This window comes from Procambarus clarkii, chromosome 62 (genome assembly GCF_040958095.1).
Source record: "Procambarus clarkii isolate CNS0578487 chromosome 62, FALCON_Pclarkii_2.0, whole genome shotgun sequence".
NCBI classification, from domain to species: Eukaryota; Metazoa; Arthropoda; class Malacostraca; order Decapoda; family Cambaridae; genus Procambarus; species Procambarus clarkii.
Window position 1 is genome coordinate 6,846,602 of NC_091211.1, and position 25,630 is coordinate 6,872,231.

Genomic DNA, 25,630 nt, shown 5'->3' on the forward strand with positions numbered 1-25,630 from the left:
GCGCGGGTTCGATTCCCGCACGAGGCAGAAACAAATGGGCAAAGTTTCTTTCACCCTGAATGCCCCTGTTACCTAGCAGTAAATAGGTACCTGGGAGTTAGTCAGCTGTCACGGGCAGCTTCCTGGGGTGTGTGTGTGTGTGGTGTGGGGGAAAAAAAAAAAAGTAGTGTAGTTAGTAAACAGTTGATTGACAGTTGAGAGGCGGGCCGAAAGAGCAAAGCTCAACCCCCGCAAACACAACTAGGTGAATACATACACACACACCCAGACAGGAATATGATAGAAACAACTTGGCCACCATCAATATTTTCTCTCTCTTTTTGAGAGAGCAGCTTCTGTGGCTAGCAGGAACGGATCCAGACTTCTAATCATGGGAGACTTCAACCATGGGAAGATAGATTGGGGGAACAGAGACCCACATGGAGGCCCAGACACATGGAGAGCTAAGCTGCTGGATGTGGCAACAAGAAACTTTCTAAGTCAACACGTCAAGGGACCGACAAGAATGAGAGGAGGGGATGAACCAGCCTTGCTTGATCTGATATTTACCCTAAATGAGTCGGATATAAGGGAAGTTAAGTTGGAAGCCCCCTTGGGAATGAGTGATCATAGTGTAATGAGCTTTGAGTACCTGGTTGAGCTGGGAATTATCACCCCCAAAAAAGAACTGGGAACCAAAGGGCTGGCGTACCGAAAGGTAAACTATGAGGAAATGAATAAATTCCTATGGGATATACATTGGGACACAGAACTCGGAACCAAGTCCGTACAAGACATGATGGACTATGTCACCCAACAATGTCAGGAGGCTGTAAGCAGGTTTGTCCCAGCCCGACAGGAAAAAACAGAGAAGCAAAGGAAGAATCCGTGGTTTAATAAGGAATGTATGAAAGCAAAGGAGCAGAACAAAAGGGCATGGAGGAACTTCCGTAATAACAGAACACCAGAAAGTAGAGAGAGATACCAGAGAACCAGGAACGAGTATGTCAGTGTGAGAAGAGCAGCTGAGAAAAGGTATGAAAATGATATAGCTAATAAAGCCAAGACCGAACCAAGGCTACTACACAGTCACATCAGGAGGAAGACAACAGTGAAGGAATAGGTGATGAAACTTAGGGTGGGCGAGGACAGGTACACAGAGAATGACAAAGAGGTGTGTGAAGAACTCAACAAAAGGTTCCAGAGGTCTTTACAATAGAACAGGGAGATGTCGCGGCGCTAGAAGAGGTGGTAGCAAACCAGGTGACCTTGGATAGGTTCGAAATTACAAGAGATGAGGTCAAGAAGCACCTATTGGAGCTGGATGTGAGAAAAGCTGTTGGGCCGGATGGAATCTCGCCATGGGTATCGAAAGAGTGTGCAGGAGCACTTTGCCTACCACTCTCCATAGTGTATAGTAGGTCACTGGAAACGGGGGACCTACCAGAAATATGGAAGACTGCTAATGTAGTACCAATATACAAAAAGGGTGATAGACAAGAGGCACTGAACTACAGGCCAGTGTCCTTAACTTGTATACCATGCAAGGTGATGGAGAAGATTGTGAGAAAAAACCTAGTAACACATCTGGAGAGAAGAGACTTCGTGACAACCCATCAACATGGGTTCAGGGAGGGTAAATCTTGCCTTACAGGATTGATAGAATTCTACGATCAGGTGACAAAGATTAAACAAGAAAGAGAAGGGTGGGCGGACTGCATTTTTTTGGACTGTCGGAAAGCCTTTGACACAGTACCCCATAAAAGGTTGATGCATAAGCTAGAGAAACAGGCAGGAGTAACTGGTAGGGCGCTCCAGTGGATAAGGGAGTACCTAAACAATAGGAAGCAGAGAGTTACAGTGAGGGGTGAGACCTCAGACTGGCGTGAAGTCACCAGTGGAGTCCCACAGGGCTCTGTACTTGGACCTATCCTGTTTCTGATATACGTAAATGATCTCCCAGAGGGTATAGACTCATTCCTCTCAATGTTTGCTGACGACGCCAAAATTATGAGAAGGATTAAGAAAGAGGACAGCTTGAGGCTTCAAGAAGACCTGGACAAGCTGCAGGAATGGTCGAACAAATGGCTGTTAGAGTTTAATCCAAGCAAATGTAATGTAATGAAGATAGGGGTAGGAAGCAGGAGACCAGATACAAGGTATCACTTGGGAGATGAAATACTTCAAGAGTCCGAGAGAGAGAAAGACCTGGGGGTTGATATCACGCCAGACTTGTCCCCTGATGCTCACATCAAGAGGATAACAGCAGCAGCATATGCCAGGTTGGCTAACATAAGAACGGCCTTTAGAAACTTGTGTAAGGAATCTTTCAGAACTTTGTATACCACATATGTCAGGCCAATCCTGGAGTATGCAGCCCCAGCATGGAGTCCATATCTAGTCAAGGATAAGACTAAACTGGAAAAGGTTCAAAGATTTGCCACCAGACTAGTACCCGAGCTGAGAGGTATGAGCTACAAGGAGAGACTACGGGAATTAAACCTCACTTCGCTGGAAGACAGAAGAGTTAGGGGGGACATGATCACCACATTCAAGATTCTCAAGGGAATCGACAGGGTAGATAAAGACAGGCTATTTAACACAAGGGGCACACGCACAAGGGGACACAGGTGGAAACTGAGTGCCCAAATGAGCCACAGAGATATTAGAAATAACTTTTTTAGTGTCAGAGTGGTTGACAAATGGAATGCATTAGGCAGTGATGTGGTGGAGGCTGACTCCATACACAGTTTCAAGTGTAGATATGATAGAGCCCAATAGGCTCAGGAATCTGTACACCTGTTTATTGACTTTTGAGAGGCGGGACCAAAGAGCCAGAGCTCAACTCCGCAAGCACAACTAGGTGAGTACAACTAGGTGAGTACACCCACACACACACACACACACACACACATACACACACTGTGTGAGCAGTGAACGAGCACACTGTGGCAGTGAACGAAATACTGAAAGCACTAGAGATGGAAGGGGCTGAGCATAAAATTGAGAAGGTTTTCAGGTTAGGCTGGTACAACAAAGACTGAGACCATGTGTTAAAGATAGTGTTTGCAAACGAGAACACAAAGGAGATGATTCTAAAGAGAAAGAGCCACCTGCAATATGTGGGAGAATTAAGAAAAGTATTCCTCCAGAGGGACATGACGAGGGAGGAGAGAGCCGTGGCGGCAGAAGCAAGGAAGAAGTGCAGGGCGAGAGGGGAAAACCAGGAAACCACCGCTCCCAACACAACATCCCCAAATGTGAGGGGGAAACCACAACTAGCTACCCAGTAACACCAGAGGGAAGAGCAACCCCACCACCCTCCTCTGCATAAAAAAACCCTACCCCAAACCCTCTTTGCCCCCACTCAAATGCTCAGCCAAATCTCCCTACCCTCATACCCCATTCCCACCCCTGCTACCCCTCCCCTCCTCCTGCCATGTCTTCCCTCCCCTCCTCCTGCCATGTCTTCCCTCCCATCCTCCTGCCATGTCTTCCCTCCCCTCCTCCTGCCATGTCTTCCCTCCCCCCTTTTTCCTTCCTGTCCTCCCTCCCCCTTCATCCCACACCCTCCCTGTCAACCCCTTTCACTTAACCCCCCCGCCCCGCACCCCAATATCCTCTGAGACCCTGTTATCCACCTCACAAATCCTCACACCCAGGAGCAGCTTCCCCCACCAGCAGAACACTCACCAAGGAGGCGCTTTGAGAAGGGACAGAAGAAAGTGAGTCTCAAGGCAATGTACACTAACATAGATGGAATTACAAATAAAGCAAATGAACATGGAGAATGGGTACTAGTAGAACACCCAGACATAATAGCACTCACAGAAACAAAGCTAACGAAAATCATAACAAATGCAGTGTTCCCACAGGACTATTATATTATGAGGAAAGAGAGAGAAGGAAGAGGTGGGGGTGGTGTAGCTCTGCTGGTAAGAAAAGGCTGGGATTTTGAGGAGATGGCTATTCAGGGCTGTGAAGGTTTCAGTGACTACATAACAGGTACCATAACAACTGGAGGACAAAAAAATTATAGTCGTAGTCATATATAATCCACCACCAAATGACAGAAGACCCAGACAGGAATATGATAGAAACAACATGGCCACCATTAACATAATAGAGAGAGCAGCTTCTGTTGCTAACAGGAATGGATCTGGACTACTAATCATGAGAGACTTTAACCACAGGAAGATAGATTGGGAGAACAGAGACCCGCATGGAGGACCAGAAACATGGAGAGCTAAGCTGCTGGACGTGGCAACAAAACATTTTCTAACCCAGCACATCAAGGAACCAACAAGAATGAGAGGAGAAGATGAACCAGCCATGCTCGATCTGATATTTACCCTAAATGAGAGGGATATAAGGGAAGTTAAGATGGAAGCACCCTTGGGAATGAGTGACCACAATGTATTGAACTTTGAGTACCTGGTAGAGCTAGTAATTATCTCCCCCCAAAAAGAACTAGGAAACAAAAGGCTGGCATACCGAAAGGGGAACTATGAGGAAATGAGAAGTTTCCTAAGGGGAAATACCTTGGGACACAGACCTCAGAGCTAAGTCTGTACAAGATATGATGGACAATGTCACCCAAAAGTGTCTAGAGGCAGTAAACAGGTTCATCCCGGTCCAAAGGGAAAAATCCGAGAAGCAAAAGAAGAATCCATGGTATAATAGGGCATGTATGGAAGCAAAGAAACTGAACAAAAGGGTGTGGAAGAACTTCCGGAATAACAGAACACCAGAAAGCAGAGAGAGATACCAGAGAACCAGGAATGAGTACGTCAGGGTGAGAAGAGAAGCAGAGAAAATTCATGAAAATGATATAGCAAACAAAGCTAAGACCGAACCAAAGCTGCTCTATAGTCACATCAGGAGGAAAACAACAGTGAAAGAACAGGTAGTGAAACTTAAAACAGGCGAGGACAGGTATACAGAGAATGACAGAGGTATGTGAAGAACTCAACAAGAGGTTCCAGGAGGTCTTCACAACAGAACAAGGTGAGGTTACTGTGCTAGGAGAAAGGGAAGTAAACCAGGCGGCCTTGGAAGGGTTTGAAATTACGAGAGAGGAGGTCAAGAGACACCTGCTGGATCTGGAGGTTAGAAAGGCTGTTGGTCCAGACGGGATCTCGCCATGGGTACTGAAAGAGTGTGCAGAGGCACTTTGCTTGCCACTCTCCATAGTGTATAGTAGGTCACTGGAGATGGGAGACCTACCAGAAATATGGAAGACAGCGAATGTGGTCCCAATATACAAAAAGGGCGACAGGCAAGAGGCACTGAACTACAGGCCAGTGTCCTTGACTTGGATACCATGCAAGGTGATGGAGAAGATCGTGAGAAAAACCTAGTAACACATCTGGAGAGAAGGGAGTTCATAACAAATCGCCAACATGGGTTCAGGGAGGGTAAATCCTGCCATACTGGCTTAATAGAATTCTACGACCAGGTGACAAAGATTAAACAAGAAAGAGAAGGCTGGGCGGACTGCATTTTCTTGGATTGTCGGAAAGCCTTTGACACAGTACCGCATAAGCGGCTGGTACATAAGCTGGAGAGACAGGCAGGTGTAGCTGGTAAGGTGCTCCAGTGGATAAGGGAGTACCTAAGCAATAGAAAGCAGAGAATTACGGTGAGGGGTGAGACCTCAGATTGGTGTGAAGTCACCAGTGGAGTCCCATAGGGCTTTGTACTCGGTCCTATCTTGTTTCTGATATATGTAAATGATCTCCCGGAGCGTATAGATTCATTTCTCTCAATGTTTGCTGATGATGCCAAAATGATGAGAAGGATTAAGACAGAGGAGGACAGCTTGAGGCTTCGAGAAGACCTAGTCAAGCTGAAGGAATGGTCGAACAAATGGTTGTTAGAGTTTAATCCAAGCAAATGTAATGTAATGAAGATAGGTGTAGGGAGCAGGAGGCCAGATACTAAGTATCATCTGGGAGATGAAATTCTTCAAGAGTCAGAGAGAGAAAAAGACTTGGGGGTTGACATCACGCCAGACCTGTCCCCTGCAGCCCATATCAAGAGGATAACATCAGCGGCATATGCCAGGCTGGCCAACATAAGAACGGCATTCAGAAACTTGTGTAAGGAATCATTCAGAACTTTGTATACCACATATGTCAGGCCAATCCTGGAGTATGCAGCTCCAGCATGGAGTCCATATCTATTCAAGGATAAGACTAAACTGGAAAAGGTTCAAAGGTTTGCCACCAGACTAGTACCCGAGCTGAGAGGTATGAGCTATGAGGAGAGACTACGGGAATTAAACCTCACTTCGCTGGAAGACAGAAGAGTTGGGGAGGACATGATCACCACATTCAAGATTCTCAAGGGAATCGACAGGGTAGATAAAGACAGGTTATTTAACACAAGGGGCACACGCACAAGGGGACACAGGTGGAAACTGAGTGCCCAAATGAGCTACAGATATATTAGAAAGAACTTTTTTAGTGTCAGAGTGGTTGACAAATGGAATGCATTAGGAAGTGAAGTGGTGGAGGCTGACTCCATACACAGTTTCAAGTGTAGATATGATAGAGCCCAATAGGCTCAGGACCCTATACACCTGTAGATTGACGGTTGAGAGGCGGGACCAAAGAGCCAGAGCTCAACCCCCGCAAGCACAATTAGGTGAGTACACACACACACACATACCACACACACACACACACACACACACACACACACACACACACACACACACACACACACACACACACACACACACACACACACACACACACACACACACACACACACCATACACCAAACCTAAGTAAGGAGGCATTTAGGGCGTTTTACACTGCCTGCGTGAGGCCAGTCTTAGAGTATGCCAGCTGTAAATCTGCTCCCTTAACCCGCACAAAATGTACGACGCCATCTGGTGGTGGCAGTAGGATACCTGTCAGAGACTCTAGATTCTTGCCTTGGTCAGCCCGAAGAGTCGCTGTTGCTGACCTCTGGTAAGGTGGTGCCTAGAAAATCAGCGCCATCTATTGTAGGATGAGTTGTATGTCTATGTCAGAGTCCGTAAGTGGTATTTCCTAGTGTCCCAAGTACTGATCAGTTTACTGATGACGTGTCTGTATCCACAGAGACGACGTAGGGCTGCGGTGGTACGAAGACAGTCAGCCTACCGAGGGCTGCCTATTATCTCTCTACTCAATTCTGCTTTATGTGAGCAGTGAGCCGCCGCCGAAGAGAAACTGTGTAGTGTCTGCTGTCTGCCTGTGAAGTGGCAGTGACAGAATTCGGTGTATCCCGGGACTGGCTAGAGGAAGAGACGACCGACTGTGAGGTGCTACGGAGGAGTGTAACTAGCGTGTTGCAAGAAGCTCCTGCCAGGAGTTCGCTACCATTGTATTTGTTCGTGTAGAGGCCCAGCAGCGCGAGGCTGATGTTCTCTGCCAGCACCAGGCTGGAGAGTCATTGTGGGCGTTCACAAGGAGCACCTAGTGAGACTGTGTATAGGCTGGTCCATGGCCAGGGTAGACTCGTTGGTGTTTCCCAGTACTGGTTGAGGACGGTACTGTGTGTTGAGGGAACACGGTAGCTGACAAGGCTGCACCGCATGAGCATAGAGGAGCGCTTAGTGTCCTATGAGAGCGACACTTGTGTATATATCAGTGTAGTAGTACTTCGTTTATGATTATATTTAAGGTGATGGGGAAGTGATTATATGTGAATATATTGTTAATTGTTGAAGTGTCGTATTCAATGCAACTCCCCCATTGTGTTTTACTTGCATTACCAAGCTCACTCCTTGAAAGCAACTACTAACTTGGGGTCGGATACCAGAACATTGGTTCCTCTATCAAAGAACTCGATTGCGACCCATTGTGGCCATAACATAATCATGGAGTCCCCATCTGAAGAAACACACAAAGAAACTGAAGAGAAGTTTGCAACGAGACTCGTCCCCAGCATTACAAGGGATGGGGCATGAAAAGTGCCTGAAGGAACTGAGCCTTACGACACTAGAAAAAAGAAGGGAAAGGGGAGATATGATAAAAACGTATAAAATACTTGGGGGGGGGGGGGATTGACAGAGTGGAGATTGACGAAATGTTCACACCTAATAGTAACAGAATGAGGGGACATGGGTGGAAGCTGGAAACTTAGATGAGTCACAGAGGTGTTAAGAAGTTTTTTTTTTTTTTTTTAGTGTGAGAGTAGTGGAAAAATGGAACGCACTTAAGGAGCAGGTTGTGGAAGCAAATTCTATTATTATTTTAAAAGTAGGTATGATAGGGAAATAGGACCGGAGTCATTGCTGTAAACAACCGATGCTCGAAAGGCGGGATCCAAGAATCAGTGCTCGATCCTGCAGGCACAAATAGGTGAGTACACACACACACACACACGCACACATGGCAACACTTCCGTGAGAGACTGATCAGTTTAAATCTCGCTCTTCACCTTCCTATCCCCTCGCTCCCCCATAACACCCCTCTTCCTACCTCCCATTTTGGGGGGCACAAACCCCCCAAAAATGTGACACCCACCTCCCTCTTTCACTCTCACCCCCTCTTTTCACCTTCCCTCTCTCTCTCCCTCACATTCTCCCTCTCCCTCTCACTTTCGCTCTCTCTCTCTCTCTCTCTCTCTCTCTCTCTCTCTCTCTCTCTCTCTCTCTCTCTCTCTCTCTCTCTCTCTCTCTCTCTCTCTCTCTCTCTCTCTCTCTCTCTCTCTCTCTCCCCCTCTCTCTATCACCCTATCCCTCACTCTTCTCTCTCACCTTCCCCTCTCTTACTCTTATTCCAACCCGTCCTCTTAAAAATAACGTCGCTTTTTGCTCGTATCCGCGCTATGGCCAAAAATGGACTTAATTTGAAATGAAATCGGTTCACGAAAGTGATGTAGTTTCCCGTTTTCTGTTTGAGTCATCTGGCTTTCCCAGTAAGGTAAAGCAGGAAGGAAAAGCAGGGTTCTGTTCTCCAATAAACTCGTACTTCACACTGAGCACTGCAACATTACATCATCAACATATTTCGTATCAATATCTCGAACGACGTCGTCTCAAACGACGCACTCTCGAGAGTCCATGAGGTGGAACCCGCCACTTCATTCATATCTCCACTCTGCAGCAGCATTTCAGGCGATAGGAACAGGCTTCAGGGAGAAGCTGTTATGGTTATCTCCTGCATAGCAGTAGATTCTGCCTGTTCCTTACCACCAATGAATCTGCATACTCCAACATCAAGACTCGACTTCAACAACAACAAAACGTATTGTCTAGACACGCCTCTCCCTCCCCACTCCACTCTACCTTTCATTATCTTGCCGGCTTCTAGTCTACAGCTCCAGAATTTGCGCCAACTATGACGTCATGCCCCATATATAAGGGTTGCCAGCGTCCAGCACAGCAGACTACCCTTTTAGTGCTCATTGCTTTAGCATCTACTCTCGACCACAGGTGATGGTGAATGTACATAGCATTTGGTATAAAGTATTTCCTGTACCTCTGTTATTAATGTAAAATTCATATGTATATATCTCTCTTTTGTTTGTGTTTAAGCCAAGTGGATAAGGGGTTTTGCTTTCATTAATGGTTACTTGTAATTTTGTGTAAAATTAAAGTAACTTTTTGTTATATTAAATGTTTAAAGTTTTTATTCTTTGTTTTTTTGCCTGCAATTGATACACTGTAGAGGACCCAAGCAGAATTATTTCATTTTATTTTTTTTTATTAATGTGCGTTTGGCACAACACCTGCCAGAATAGTTACTGTTCGGCACAACACCTGCCAGAATAGTTACTGTTCGGCACAACACCTGCCAGAATAGTTACTGTTTGGCACAACACCTGCCAGAATAGTTACTGTTTGGCACAACACCTGTCAGAATAGTTACTGTTTGGCACAACACCTGCCAGAATAGTTACTGCTCTATTTCATATCATGTCACACTAGAAATTCATCATCACGGGCCTCTATGTGGGTTTCTGTATATGTAGTCCATCTTAAAATAACGTGATCACATGAGGAGGTTAGCTTTTACCCTAACTGAATTTGATCAATCATGCCCTCTGTTGTCAGCACAAGGAAGGAATTATCAGGGGAAAGCGGCAAGCCATTATGACTATATAGCACTTGGAAGGGGACAAGATAAGGATTTGGGATGTGACGGGGGGGGGGGGGGGGGGGGGATATGAATGGTGCCCCCAACCACTTGGACGGTCGGGGGCACCCGACCTAGTATAGTATGCTGCTACCACGTGTGGGCTCTACCACATGCTGTATTAGAAAGGAGTACTGCACCAGGTCTAGAAATTATTCTTCCTCTGCTTGTGAAGTTAGAGTTGCCCATTCTATGGTCTCGTGGATAAAATCCCTCATTATTAGGGTTTGGGTTTCTGATGCGGCTTTGATCACATAATACAGATCAGCAACATCCTCTGCTGCTGCTGTCAGCCCTGTAGCATACTCCCACTCTCATTTTGCTCCCACAGTCATTACTTATCTAGGTGAGTATTAGTATGGATAGAGGTAAGATAATTAACAGAAGAAAGTGTTCGACCATTGCGACTGCACGGATTAGTGAGGACAGAGTATGGTATTTTCTGAAATTGAAAATTAGTCATTTGCTATTTCATGAAAACGTTGGCTAAGAAGCTCAGTCTCAGTACTATGATCATCCCGGAAGGAAGACAAGTCACCCTGCAAAGTTTGAGGCTAGACCCCATGCGTCAAGCTCCCAACATCGAACAACGGATGGGATCATTGTCTTTTAGAGATATACTGTAGATTATATATATTACAAACCAAAGTTCATTTTATTTTTAAACAGTTTCCTTACTATAGTGTCCTTACCTCCAGTGGTGTTGGGGGGTCAGGGACGAAATGAGTTCTGGTTAAAGCAAAAGAGGAGTAGGTGCCTTCGTTGATGTAGTACATGACGGTCGCGGGGTGCTCCGACTCCTGCGTCCCAGTCTGTTCCTGGCCACTGGTGGTTGGGGGTCCCGACACCTGCACCCCTACTTGTCCCTGGCTGTTGGAGGTGGGGTGGACCTGCCCCTGGCTGTTGGAGGTGGGGTGGACCTGCCCCTGGCTGTTGGAGGTGGGGTGGACCTGCCCCTGGCTGTTGGAGGTGGGGTGGACCTGCCCCTGGCTGTTGGAGGTGGGGTGGACCTGCCCCTGGCAGTTGGAGGTGGGGTGGACCTGCCCCTGGCTGTTGGAGGTGGGGTGGACCTGCCCCTGGCAGTTGGAGGTGGGGTGGACCTGTCCCTCCACCACCACTCGTCTCTTACCAATGATGGTCGTCACCAGGGTGAAGCATTTGGTCGCCACGTAACGACCTGGCTCACTAATCACCTGTCATGATGAATTATGTAAAATTCAGATCAATTACAATGCATTGAAATCAAATGCAATGCTATCAGTATATGAACTACTAAATGCAATAAATATAGCTCTATTAAAAATCGCTCTTTCTGTAAATGTTCTCCATGCAAGACAACAAATATAGTCATGATATACAGTGCATTTTAAAATATCTTTGTACGTTTTAAACATTTAAATTAGAAATATATGTAATGAATGTTAACGTGAACATATTTGGTTGATTAGACACACAGAGTTTAGTGTTTTTTTTGTTATCTATTTTGTATAGTCTTGGTTACAGCAGTCGGTTTGTTGGCAGTGTAGTGAAGAACCAGGAGCAGGGCAAAGAGCCGAGTGAGGCCAGGAGCAGGGCAAAGAGCCGAGTGAGGCCAGGAGCAGGGCAAAGAGCCGAGTGAGGCCAGGAGCAGGGCAAAGAGCCGAGTGAGGCCAGGAGCAGGGCAAAGAGCCGAGTGAGGCCAGGAGCAGGGCAAAGAGCCGAGTGAGGCCAGGAGCAGGGCAAAGAGCCGAGTGAGGCCAGGAGCAGGGTAAAGAGCCGAGTGAGGCCAGGAGCAGGGTAAAGAGCCGAGTGAGGCCAGGAGCAGGGCAAAGAGCCGAGTGAGGCCAGGAGCAGGGCAAAGAGCCGAGTGAGGCCAGGAGCAGGGTAAAGAGCCGAGTGAGGCCAGGAGCAGGGCAAAGAGCTGAGTGAGGCCAGGAGCAGGGTAAAGAGCCGAGTGAGGCCAGGAGCAGGGCAAAGAGCTGAGTGAGGCCAGGAGCAGGGCAAAGAGCCGAGTGAGGCCAGGAGCAGGGCAAAGAGCTGAGTGAGGCCAGGAGCAGGGCAAAGAGCCGAGCGAGGCCAGGAGCAGGGCAAAGAGCCGAGTGAGGCCAGGAGCAGGACAAAGAGCTGAGTGAGGCCAGGAGCAGGGCAAAGAGCCGAGTGAGGCCATGAGCAGGGCAAAGAGCCGAGTGAGGCCAGGAGCAGGGCAAAGAGCCGAGTGAGGCCAGGAGCAGGGTAAAGAGCCGAGTGAGGCCAGGAGCAGGGCAAAGAGCTGAGTGAGGCCAGGAGCAGGGCAAAGAGCCGAGTGAGGCCAGGAGCAGGGCAAAGAGCTGAGTGAGGCCAGGAGCAGGGCAAAGAGCCGAGTGAGGCCTGGAGCAGGGCAAAGAGCTGAGTGAGGCCTGGAGCAGGGCAAAGAGCTGAGTGAGGCCAGGAGCAGGGCAAAGAGCTGAGTGAGGCCAGGAGCAGGGCAAAGAGCTGAGTGAGGCCTGGAGCAGGGCAAAGAGCTGAGTGAGGCCAGGGGTGGAGAGCTCGGATGGGAGGTGAGTGTGTATAGCGCGGCGCTCTGAATGCACGCAGAGTCGAGGAACTCAGTGCATAAAGAGCACTAAAAAAACTCATAATGCTGCCGAAAAGACAACAGTAAGTGGGGCACGATTTACGTAGCCACCTGATCACCGAAGAAATGGCTATAAAGATGCATGCAAAATACCAGACAGGAAAAGCCACGGAGATGAGACGTCAATGGGCCGATCTTCTGAAAGAAGTGATACCAAGGAAAAACACCCGAGTTCAGATATCAAGCAATCAGTGCCTAAAACCAAGGCTGAGCTGGCCACCAAGTAGCCTGAAGAACAACCCTCCATTGGTTGTACTTTAACAAGAGACACAGAAATCCCCACTGCCACCAGTCCAACTGAATGGGACCCATAATGAGGGCCTTGTAAATGGGTATGAAGCTACATAAAGAGGAAGAACACGAAGGCAGGAGGCAGAGTTGACGATGCATTCGATGATGACAGGAAGGAACTGGAACAGACCATCCAAGAGAGCACTAGACACTTCCTGAATGTGAACCATGTGGAGAACCACACCTTGAGAATCCAGCAGATGATATACACTCAAGAGTCCAATTCCTAAGGGCAAGAGAATAAAGAGCATACTCCCTAGTTCAAACCATGAACCACTGGGTCACAGTCCGAACGGATCCTCATCATCGATCCCGGAGGAATCCTAATCCTCCTGAGAGCATGCCACATATCTACAAACTTAAGCACCGAACTTTGCACCCCAAAGAGGGGTGGCCAGTGACCCTGAATGGTCTGGTAAGCGCTGGTCGCAAAGCCCCAACCCAAAGCTGAGGCACGTGTGAAGACGTCAAGCAAGGGGGAGGGAAGGTGCCAGGTAACTGAATCCTGAAAAGGCCGAAAAGGATGCTGATGATGCAGCAGTCAGCGAAGGGCAAACTAAGCCGGCACCCAGTGGTCACCGTGGTGGCTAAAAGGGGCAGAACCAGAGACACCAGAACAACCCCCTGAAACCACACCTTGCCCTGCAGAATAAAAAACACAGGTAAAGTTCAGGCCCCTCAAAAAAGCTCGAGTAACTGCCATCACCTGGGGCCGCTGTAACACCAGCAGGCGGCGGCATTGGAGTCGAAGCATAGTCGTCGGAGGAAGGGAAAGTGATATCAAGAACACTACATGAGGCCCAGCCAATTCTGAACCTGGGACGGAACCAACTGGAACTTTCCCCAGTTCACTAGGAACCCAAACCAAGAAAGCTGAGGCAGAGCCAGATCCATGGCTTGCAGACATGTGGACTAAGGGCCACACTATCCAGCCATCGAGGTAGGCCAGAACATGAACCCCAACAAATGAAGTAGTCACCAAGACCCAAGCGAACCTGATAAAACATGGGAAGCCAGATGCAAGACAAAGGGATGAATCCGAAAGCAGTAAGCCTGACGCCCCACAAGAAAACCTAACCAATCTCCGAACCCCAGATGAATAGAGACGTGTCAATATGTATTCCAGAGGTTCAGGGAAATCGCCCAGACACTCTCCCTTAATACGAGACGAACCTGGGTTAAAGTGGTCACCCAGAAAGTGGAGGCAAGGGATGAACTGGTTCAATCCCGAAAGATCGAGGATGAACCGGAACTTCATTGAATCCTGTTTCAAAACTGGAAAGATATGGGACACCCACCAAAGGGTGAGGTACAACCACACCTAAAGGGTAAGGAACAGGAGGTGCAGAATGAGCCAAGGTGGGGTTCACCTACAGCACCAATTCCAGGAACCTAATACAAGGTGTGCTAGCTCTGGTGCTTCCGAATGAGCACACAACCAAGACCACTGAAGGTGGGCAAACGAACCCACACAGTAGAAGCTGCCTGATATGCTTGATCATCATCACGAGGGGTGAAATAAATGAATTACATGAGGAACGCTAACCCCACCGGACTCAGGCCATAGGTGTCTCTGGCCCAGCATGCATCGTGGAGGAGGCAGAAGGAACGATTGTCACACAGTAGCACAAACAGCGAACAACACTCAGATTCGCACAGAACTGGTTCGGAAAGAATACTCAGACCAAACCAAAAGCAATGGAAATTTCCAGGGTCTGAATGGTAAACCAAGTAGGTGAACCAGGTACTGGGGACGCTTTGCTGGGCCTAAATGTAAACTGATATAGCCTGGGTTACACAGTTGTAAAGCCTGACCTCGGTATGCTATATATAGCAGCATGTGAGCTACATGTGCACCACCCTGACTCACCCAAGGCGAGCGGCCGCCCCAAGCAGGATAGACCTCTGAGTGAACTCTGAAATATACTATAGAATAAAACTGTCAGTGGAGTTACAATGCTAGTGAGCACAAAGGGAAGGTAGACTTGAGTACTTGCAGCTCCAAACACGCTATTATATAAGCATACTGTGAATATTTGGGCATTGGTTAGGTTACGTACTGCAAGATCATTCTTGGTACAAGAATGTACCAAGATCATTAGGTACATTCACCATATTTCAGAGAACAATAGAGTAAAATCGACACAACTTGGGTTTGTTAAAAATATATCCTGATCTCAACTCAGACAAAGGACTTCCAGTTGATGGAGCATACATGGATTTTGCTAAAGCCTTTCATAAGGTACCACATGAAAGACTGTCAAGGATATTCCATGCACATGGAATAAATGAAGAATATTAGAATGGATAAAACAATGGTTAAAACAAATAAAACAAATAAAATAAAGAGTGGTGCTCAATGGGAATGAATTTGATTGGAGAATTTACCTAATTTACCTGAGGACCACTAATACTAGTAGCCTCCATGAGGACAGGGAGCCATCGGTTTGTCAAAGGTCCCCCCATTTGCCCTGATGATCTTTTTTAGTTGTATTTTAAAACCTACCAAGTATTGGCATTTACAAGTTCGGCGGGTAGGCGGTTGCGTGTGTTTATAACCCCGTTGGTGAATAAGTGTCTCCTGTTCTTGGTCCAACATTGTGGCTTGTTGAGATTAAAACTGTTGCTCCTTGTTTGTGTTACATCTGACCGTTTGAAGAAATTGTGCACATTAACATCTTCCAAATTGTTCAGTATCTTAAAAGTTTCAATAAACTCCGCCCTGTCATGCCTGGTTTGCAGTGTTGTTAGCCCTGTGGCCAACAGGGCTAACCGTTCCTGATATGGGAATTAACTTAGCTCTGGAATGATTTTTGTTATCTGCTGTTGCACTTTCTCCAAAACAGCTATGTCCTACTGGAGATGAGGTCTCCATGCTTGGATACAGTAATCCAAATGAGGGCGCACCAGAGATTTATACAATTGAATAACTACTTTCCTTTCCTTAAAGCCAAAGGTACGCTTGATCCAGAAAATTTCTTCAAAAGGTCAGATTCAACACAAACAAGAAGCAACAGTTTCAAGCTAAACAAACCACAATGTAGGACTGAGAACAGGAGATGTTTTTTCACCCAAAGGGTTATAAACCCAAGAAACCGCCTACCCGTCTGAGCCGTAAATGCCAAAACTCTGTGTAGGTTTTAAAATACAGCGGGAAACGATCATCGAGGCAAATGGGCTTGAAAAAATCATTTGAAGAAACTGTCTGGATCAGCATTTTTCCAAATTGTTCAGTATTTTAAAAGTTTCAATGAGCTCCGCCCTGTCATGCCTGGTTTGCAGTGTTGCTAACCTTGTGGTCCTCAACCGTTCCTGATACGGGAATTGACTTAACTCTGGAATAATTTCAATTGGCCAGTATTGCACTTTCTCCAGAGCAGCTATGTCCTTCTGAAGATGAGGTCTCCATGCTTGGATACAATAATCCAAATGGGGCCGCATCAGAAATTTAAACAATTACACTACCTTCTTTCCTTAAATTCAAAGGTACGCTTGATTATTCAAAGGGTTTGCTTAAATTTTTGCCTGCTGCCCCTACCTGCTGTGCAACCTTTAGTGAATAGTGGCTTATGACTCCAAGATCCTTTTCTTCTGCTATGATATTATGATATCAATTAAATATCAATTTCTTCTCTTATAACATCAATTTGCACACAGTAAATATTGTATGAAATCTGGACTATGTTTAGTACTCAGTGTTACTGAGAATGACAGTATATTTCTATAATATGTAGTACATATAGTGGCTTAGTTGAAACACGTGGGAGATGAAAATGCTCCACCACAAGCGAGACTTACATAAGTAAGCTGTCTGCCATGCTGGTTCCGCCTATCATCGACACACGCTGATGCTTGCTTCACAATAACACAAGTTTAATCGGTTTGGAAACTCTTTGAATATTTACTTTAATATTCTTTTGTAGAAAAAATAGGAGTGCAAATCAATAAATATAGTGGGGGTCAACTTTACTGGGCGGAGGGAACAATAGCTACCCTTCGGTCTGTCAACTCTCAGCTGACCTTTACCTTCACGAACATATAACAATGATCATGACACCAACCTACTCCCTACTCACCACATGAATTATAAGTAAACACTTCTCGTTGGATATATAACCAACCAAGGTGAAGGGCTCCATGCAGTGGAGTGGTGTCCTTTCTTTCACTTCAGTTGCACAGTAGTGCTGCCATTCTGTGCTAGCAACAGTAGCTGTGTGTTCAGTCTTCACATGTTTCAGTTATTTAAGTGGTTTGTGTATGCAATAGCAAGCAGATACTAGCGAAGCATAAGGCCACTCGGGTAAAGAGGAGTTACGGAGGTTGGTTTTCTCAGGAAGCTTCCCATATACAAAGCTAGAACCCAAAACACCAAGCGCAAGATGGAGTGTGTCGTCGAGTGTCTCACTTTAACTCGTCCGTCATCAGGGAAGAAGTGGTTGAGTGCCTTGTTTATACAGTCAGCGTGTTTCGTCAGCAGCACGTCGTCCTGCCCGGGAAACCCTCCACCGATGTTCAGCAAGTAAGGCTTGAACCCTTCCTCCTCAGCTTCGTCGAACACCTGCGTGAGGAACACGAGTACAGGTTTAATTTTAAGAACATTTTTAGTATGACTGGCAAGGCCTTACAATGAGATTTATCAAAGCTGTTAACATCTGTCATGCTGGTGTTAACATGCATGGCAGGTGTTAACATACATGGCAGGTGTTAGCATGCATACCTTACCTTGAGGTTACCTTGAGGTGCTTCCAGGGCTTAGCGTCCCCGCGGCAAGGTCGTCGACCAGGCCTCCTGGTTGCCAGACTGATCAACCAGACTGTTGGACGCGGCTGCTCGCAGCCTGACGTATGAGTCACAGCCTGGTTGATCAGGCATCCTTTGGAGGTGCTTATCCAGTTCTCTCTTGAACACTGTGAGGGGTCGGCCAGTTATGCCCCTTATTTGTAGTGGAAGCGTGTTGAACAGTCTCGGACCTCTGATGTTGATAGAGTTCTCTCTCAGAGTACCAGTTGCACCTCTGTTTTTCACCGGGGGTATTCTGCACATCCTGCCATGTCTTCTGGTCTCATGTGATGTTATTTCTGTGTGCAGGTTTGGGACCAGCCCCTCAAGGGCTTGCATGGCAAGTGTTAAAATGCATGATGGGTGTTAACATGCATGGCAAGTGATAACATGCATGGCAGGCGATAACATGCATGGCAGGTGATAACATGCATGGCAGGTGTTAACATAATGTGACGACCTGTCAGAACGTTGACTTGGCTTTCAGCCGTCAGCGCAGGAGGTTGTTTACACAGTAGTTCCTCAGTCTCGCCCTAGTGCTGCCAGTGGATGGTTTTTGTGCTCCGGTTTGGTGTGCCCGAGAGCCGTGTGGCATATCGTTGCATACGGCGCCTATGAGGCGCATGTTTACTATTGAGCTGGACTTTGTTGGGAGTGTGCACTACTCAGTTGTTGAGGAGGCGTTACTGGAAATTTTGGGTGTAGCAGTTAAGGACGTGGCAGGGGTGCAGCTGGGTGGTGGGCACCGCACCTTGGTGAAATTCAACAGCGCTGTGATGTTCCACGAGTTTGTGCAGCGGTTTGATGAGACAACTCAGCAGTTAAGGGATTGGCTGCTTGCTCGTTGCAGGGTGCGGTCACGGCGTTGGCGCTCTCTCAGTTGTTGGCTGACGTCTGGTGCGAGCAGGTCGCTGTTGTTGGTGTGTGGTGTGCCGGCTAGCCTGTGGGGGCTGCTGGCGTTATGGCGTCGTCGGTGACGCGGATTCGGAGGGTGGATTCCGCAGGATTGGAGTTCTCGGCGGCTGCTGATTGGGCGTTGGTGGAAGTGACGCTTTTGGATGTTTTCCAGGTGGACCTGCTCACTGTTTACGGCCTTGAGAAGATCTCTGACAAGCGTGTGGTGATCAAGTTCTCTGCCCCTGGTCCGTATCAGCGTTTTGTGAGTGATTTTGCTGGGCGTTCTCATCTGCTCCCGGGCTCTGCTGGTACTGTGGAGGTGTCGGACCGGTGTGTGGCGCCGACGTTTGTCAGCATCCATGGAGTTCCCTTGGACTTTCCCGAGGAGGTCCTTCGCACCTGCTTCTCTCGGTACGGTACTGTATTCACTCACCGTATATCCTGCCTCCGCTCAGGCCGCCTGTCGGGCTTGAGGACCAATGTGCGGACCCTTGGCATGCGCTTGACGCGTGATATTCCTTCTCAGGTCAAGTTCTACGGCTTTAACATGCGGATTTTCTATGAGGATCAACCACGCACCTGTTTTCGGTGTGGTTTGCGAGGGCATCTTGCGGCCGGTTGCACTGCTTCCGGGATGGGGGAACCAGCTATCTTCCAGGAGGGTGATTTTCCCCCCTTGGGGGTTGGGGGGGCCAAGCCAGGTGGTGCAGAGTCCGTGTTTGTCCCCCGCGGCCCCTCCTCGTTGTTGGTGCCTTCTGCTTCAACTGATCCTACTCCGGCTGTTCAGCAGTTTGGCCCACCTGGCTCGTTGGTGTCTGATGTGGCGCCCCAACTTCCTGTGCACGTCGTCACTGCGGAGGTTCATCGGGCTTCAAATGTTGCTGCCATGGAGACAGGTACGTCTGTGGAAGCTGCTCCATCGTGTGTAGGTGGGAGTGACGATCCTGCAGGCCCTTCGTGTGGGGTTGCTCCTTCGTCTGGTGGCCGTTCATCTGACGTGGTTGCTGCTGCTCCGGTGGTGCTGCGGTCCTCTCGTGGATCTAGAGGGCCTTCACCGGTCGCGACATCGGACCAGCCCCGTCGTAAGCGGGAGGCACGGGCGCATTCCTCTGACAAAGGTCCTCCCATTAAGCGAGGGGGGTCTACGGCTGGAGCTGCTGTGGCGTGCGCCCCTCCTCCTCCCTCTGGTGGCCTGATGCGGTCTGTTGCACCCGGGGCCCCCTCTGGGGGCAGTGACGCCCCAGGAGCAGTTGCGGTTGATCAGTGGGTGGTGTCCTCTGGTGTGGAAGGTCCTGGACGGGATGCGCTGACGTTGAAGTTTACAAAGTCTACAAAGAGTGCGAGCGCCGACGTTCCTGTGGGGCCCTCCTCTGCAGGGTTGCCAGATGGTGCGCCTACTGTTCCTACTGCCTCCCATGTGGGGGCTCTGCTCCACCTACGGGGGCTGTAGAGTTGGTGGGGTCCTCATTGCCTTCCTGATGGCGCCCTCTCTGACTTGTGCGACGCTGAATGTGCGTGGATTGCGTGACTTGGCTGTGCAGATGGGCTTGGTGGCTGTGCTTCGTGAGCAACGTGTAGATGTAGCCTTTATTCAGGAGCATAATGTGCGTGACTTGAGTGCTTTGTCTAGGTTGACTGATGATTTTCATGTAGTGCTTAATCCGCCGAGGATGTCCTTTGGGGGCACGCTGATGCTGTTCTCCCGGAGGGCATCCATTTCCGTGCTTCACACGGAGATGGATGAAGATGGCCGGGTGTTGTTCGCTCGTGTGCGGTACCTCGGGGTGGAGATTCCCTTATTGACTGTGTATGCTCCTTCTGGCACGGCGTTGTCGCAAGGAGAGGGAGGAGTTTTTCCAGGGTGGGCTGTTACACTTCTTGCGTCATGACACAAGGGACATGGTTTTTGGGGGCGATTTTAATTGTGTCACTCTCGCACGGGATTGCAATATCCGCAGAATGTTTCTCGGGCGTTGGTCTCCACCTTACAGAGTTGTGGGTTTCGTGATGCTGCTCTCATGTTTGGGGGTGATTTGGAATTCACCTTTGCTGCGCGAGGGGCGTGTTCCAGGCTGGATCGTTTTTATGTTCATGGGCGGGAGGGCTCTGTTTTTGCGTTTCGTACGGTTCCTGTTGCCTTTTCTGATCATTGTTTGGTTGTGGTGCGTGTTGCTGTTCATAGTCAGGTTCGTGTGGGGAGGGGTTGGTGGAAGTTGAATTGTCGGTTGTTGCGTTGTCCTTGGGTGCGTGAGGCGTTTCGTGGGTGGTGGGTCGGGCTTGTTGCTCACAAGTGTGAGTTTTCGTCTGTGTTGGACTGGTGGGAGTGGTGCAAGGTGAAATGCAAGTCCTTTTTTGTTGTGGTTGCGAGGCGTGAGGCGGCAGGGCGGTTTGGTTTGTTGCGCTTTCTTCAGGCGCGGTTGACTCGGTTGTATGTGTTGCTAAATGGTGGGCCTGATTGTTTTGATGCTATTTCGGTGTGTAAGGAGCGCATTTGTGGTTTGCGGGAGGAGTTGGCAGAAGGGGTTCGGGGTGCGGGCTCGTGTTGACGAGCGTGTATCTGGTGAACGGCTTTCTCCTTTTCTTTTGCGGAAGGAGAAAGCCCTTCGGGACTCGGTTCTCTTCACCGGTCTCCAGCGTCCGGACGGTTCTGTTTTGTCTAACACGGATGGGGTCCTGTTGTATGTGCAGCAGGAATTGGGAGCGCTGTATGGGGAGGTAGGGGTGGATGAGGATTTGGCTGCTTTCTTTTTGCGTCACTGCTCACCTGGTTTGTCGGCTGCGGGTTGTTCCGCTTTGGTGAGGGGCGTGTCGTCGGCTGAGCTCTGGGATGTGGTGCGGTCTTTCCGTTCCGGCAGGGTGCCTGGCTCGGATGGGCTCCCTGTGGAATTTTATGTGACTTTCTGGGATGTGATTGGGGAGGCTTTTTTGGAGGTGGTGCGATTTTGTTTCCTGACCTGTTCCTTACCCGCATCCCCATTATGATGGGGTTGTGAGGTTGCTTCCGAAGCCAGGTGATTTGCGTTTTTCTGTCGAATTGGAGGCCGATCACCCTGTTAAATGTTGATTATAAGGTTGTCTCGAAGTTGCTGGCAGGTCGGTGTCGGGATGTTATTGGTTCTGTGGTTTCGGTTGAGCAATTTTGTGGCATTCCGGGTAGGTCTTTGCTTCAGTGCAATGCTCTTTTACGTGATGTGCTTCTGTGTGCCTCTGAGCTTCGCCTACCTGCGGCGATGCTCAGCTTAGATTGGTCAAAGGCATTCGACCGTAGTGTCGATGGACTTTGTGCTGCAGGCTATGGAGAGGTTCGGGTTTCCTCCGTTGTTTCTTTCTTGGGTTCGTATGTTGTATGCCCGCTGTCATAGTCGTGTGTGCATTAATGGTTTTTTTAGTGCCCCCTTTGCCGTTCGCCGCTCGGTGCGGCAAGGGTGTCCCTTTTCTATGCTCCTTTATGTTATTTTTCAGGAGCCTTTGTTTCGTGCGGTTAAGTCATGTGCTTTGGTGGTTCCTCCGAGGCTGCCTGCTGGTCTCTGTTTACCGATCTGTGGGTATGCTGACGATACGGTTCTGTTTGTGGCGACCGATGGCTCTGTGGTTGCGGTTCAGGACCTTGTTCGGCGTTTTGAGCTGGCCACTGGGGCCCTTGTTAATAGGATAAGTCCTGTCTGATGGGGCTGGGGAGCTGGACTTCCCGTTCAGTGTGGGCGGGGTCGTGGTTTCCGGTGGTCAGGTCGCTTCGGATTCTCGGAATTACTTGGTTTAGCTCGTATGCCCAATCCTTGGAGTGGAATTGGGATGCGGTGTCTCGGTCGGTTGAGGTGGCGGTTGGTTTGTTATCCTCGCGTCCATTGACGGTTTATCAGCGGGCGATTGTTGTTACTAGCAAAGTTCTTTCGAGGGTGTGGTTTTTGGCTCAGTGCTTCCCCCTGGATCGGCGGCGTGCTCATAGGTTGGAGTGCAGAGTCTATCGGTATTTACCTATTTGGGTAAATACTGGTTCAGTAACAGGGTTGTTGATTTGTGGAACCAATTGCCGCGTAACATTGTGGAGGTGGGGTCCCTCGATTGTTTCAAGCATGGGTTGGACATGTATATGAGTGGGATTGGGTGGTTATAAATAGGAGCTGCCTCGTATGGGCCAATAGGCCTTCTGCAGTTGCCTTTGTTCTTATGTTCTTATGTGTGGTGTGGGAAGTATCATCCGGTTCGTCGCTCCTCCATGGTTTTGCGGGTGGAGGAGGGGGGTGTTGGCATCCCTGATGTTTTTACCAAGGCATTGGCTTTGTTTTGGGTGTCGTTGCGTCAGTATTTGGGGGTGGGTGGGGGCCTCGGTGCGCTTGGGATTTATTTCTGTTCGGTTCGGTTTAGCTATTTGCTTGAGTTAGGGGCTGGGTGTGAGGTCGCCTTTTGTACACCTGCTGTGTATTCGTGGGCAGTTGGGATTCTGCGGAAGCTCTGTCGTGTTCCTGGGTTTTTGTCCCTGTCGTGTCGGGGGGTTTATGGGGTTCTCCTTCGTCGTGTGAGCCATCGGGTTGAGGGTTTGTTTCCATGCTGGGATTGTGGGGGGATATGGTCGGTCTTGGGTGGGCGGCATTTGGCTCCGCAGCAGCGGGAGTTTCTCTTTCGGATGCTGCACGAGTCCTTGCCGTCGAATGATCGTTTGTGTATGCTTGGGTTGTGTTCTTCCGCGACATGTGCACATTGTGGATTGGTTGAGACGCAGTTACATGTGTTTTATTTTTGTGAGAGGGTACAGGGTTTAGTTGCTTGGTTGCGTGATGTGATTGCGGTGTTCTGTGGGCTCGGGTTTGAGGGGGATGTTTTACGGTTCCTGTTTCTTTCGTTTCCTCAGGGCTCCGGGCGGCTTCGGAACACTCTGAGTGTCTTGATTGCGGATTATGTGTTTTGCGTGTGGGTTGGGCGTTTGGAGGGCTATGGGTTCGCCGGATTTCTGGGTTTTCTGCGGGGGCGTTTGCGTTTCACATGGTGGTGGTTGCGGCGTGCTTTTCCGATGAGGTTTGCTGATTGGTTCACTGACGCGTATGTTCAGGGTGATGCTTTGGGGTTGGTGGGGGGTCGGGGGTTTGATTAGTGTTTTCGTGTGGTGTCGATGGATTTGGGGGGAGGGCTTCTTGGGTCATTTGGGCGTTTGGGTTGTGGGTATTCCCCCTGCCCCCTGAGGGCTTCCTCGGCGGTGCGTTGTGTGTGTTTGCCTGCGCTGTGCTTTTGTGTTGCTCCTTGTGTGTGTGTCCTTGTTGTGTGTGTGTTGTGTTCCTTTGCCGGATCCTGCGTGTTCTGCTGTTTTTTTTTTTTTTTTTTTTTTTTTTCTGTGTGTGTGTGTGTGGGCGTTTTTTGTGGTGTGTATGTGTATGTATCTTTTCATTTGTTCCACCGGTTCCTGCGTGCTCCGGTGCTGTGCTCCTGGTTATGTGGGCTTCTGCCTTGTGTGTGTGGCACTTTTGGGTACTTTTATCCGTCATGCTTCATGTAATTTTTCCCTTGTGTTATTTTAATTTATTTTCTTTCTTTTTTATGCCGCTGGCTTATTATGTGTAGCTGCTCTGTGTGAGCCTTTGTGTTCTCTGTGTTACTCATGTGGATCTTGTGTTATGCATGATTGGATTTCTTTTTTATGTTGTATTCTTGTACAAAAAAAAAAAAAAAAAAAAAAAAAAAAAATAGGAAAAAGTCTTCATGCTCTTGCATTTGTTCTGTATAATGTTTGTTGTCTTAAGGTTTCTTTGGGTTCTTTACTATGTACTTTGTCAGGCTTTGTATCTTTTTTATTGTGTATATTGTACTTTTATAAATAAAAAAAAAGAAAAAAAATGTCTTCTGGTCTCATGTGATGTTATTTCTGTGTGCAGGTTTGGGACCAGCCCCTCAAGGGCTTGCATGGCAAGTGTTAAAATGCATGATGGGTGTTAACATGCGTGGCAAGTGATAACGTGCATGGCAGGTGATAACATGCATGGCAGGTGATAACATGCATGGCAGGTGTTAACATAATGTGACGACCTGTCAGAACGTTGACTTGGCTTTCAGCCGTCAGCGCAGGAGGTTGTTTACACAGTAGTTCCTCAGTCTCGCCCTAGTGCTGCCAGTGGATGGTTTTTGTGCTCCGGTTTGGTGTGCCCGAGAGCCGTGTGGCATATCGTTGCATACGGCGCCTATGAGGCGCATGTTTACTATTGAGCTGGACTTTGTTGGGAGTGTGCACTACTCAGTTGTTGAGGAGGCGTTACTGGAAATTTTGGGTGTAGCAGTTAAGGACGTGGCAGGGGTGCAGCTGGGTGGTGGGCACCGCACCTTGGTGAAATTCAACCGCGCTGTGATGTTCCACGAGTTTGTGCAGCGGTTTGATGAGACGACTCAGCAGTTACCTGATGGTGCGGGCTCTGTGCATGTCTCAGATCGCAGTGAGTCGGCCAAATGGGTGGTGGTGAGGAGGCTGCCTTTTGGGTCCCCCGAGGACTTGGTCCGCAGGTTTTTTGGGGGTATGGCTGGGTTTTCCATTGTTGTGTGGACATCATCATGTCGGGCTGTCTGTTCGGTATTCCAATGGCACTCGTACGCTGACTATGAAGGTCCATACTCATATCCCGTCATCATTGTCGTTGATGGGGTACTCCATCCAATGTTTCTACGCAGGGCAGCTATGCACCTGTTTTCGGTGCTGGATGTCCAGCAATATGGTGGCAGCGTGCCATTCTAGGGCTGGCCAGTAGGCCAACGTGAAAATCTTCCAGGAGGAGCATTTCCCGCTTCTGGAACTCCCTGCGGCTTCTTGGGGTGAGGATGTTGGAGTGGATGCTCGTCCTGCACGACTTACCACTGGTGGTCTCCTGGTGATGGTGTGCCCTGCTGCGGATACTGTGCGGGCTGTATCCTGTTTCTGTTGCCCAGCTTGGGGGAGGTTTCGGGTGCCATGGACGGGCGTGTTGAGGTGCATCCTGTG

The 25,630-nt window shown here is 48.7% G+C and overlaps 1 protein-coding gene across 1 annotated transcript in view; it reads right to left on the bottom strand.

The window, feature by feature from the left end:
- Positions 1–18,403, bottom strand: part of LOC138349785 (antizyme inhibitor 2-like) — a 55,762-nt gene extending 37,359 nt beyond the window's left edge. The window contains exons 1-3 of the mRNA XM_069308447.1: positions 18,386–18,403; positions 17,405–17,557; positions 10,808–11,308 (exon numbers count right to left, since the gene is read on the bottom strand). Of these exons, the coding sequence (XP_069164548.1) occupies positions 10,808–11,308; positions 17,405–17,557; positions 18,386–18,403 (672 nt within the window). The remainder of the gene's footprint in view (positions 1–10,807; positions 11,309–17,404; positions 17,558–18,385) is intronic.
- Positions 18,404–25,630: the final 7,227 nt, after the last annotated feature.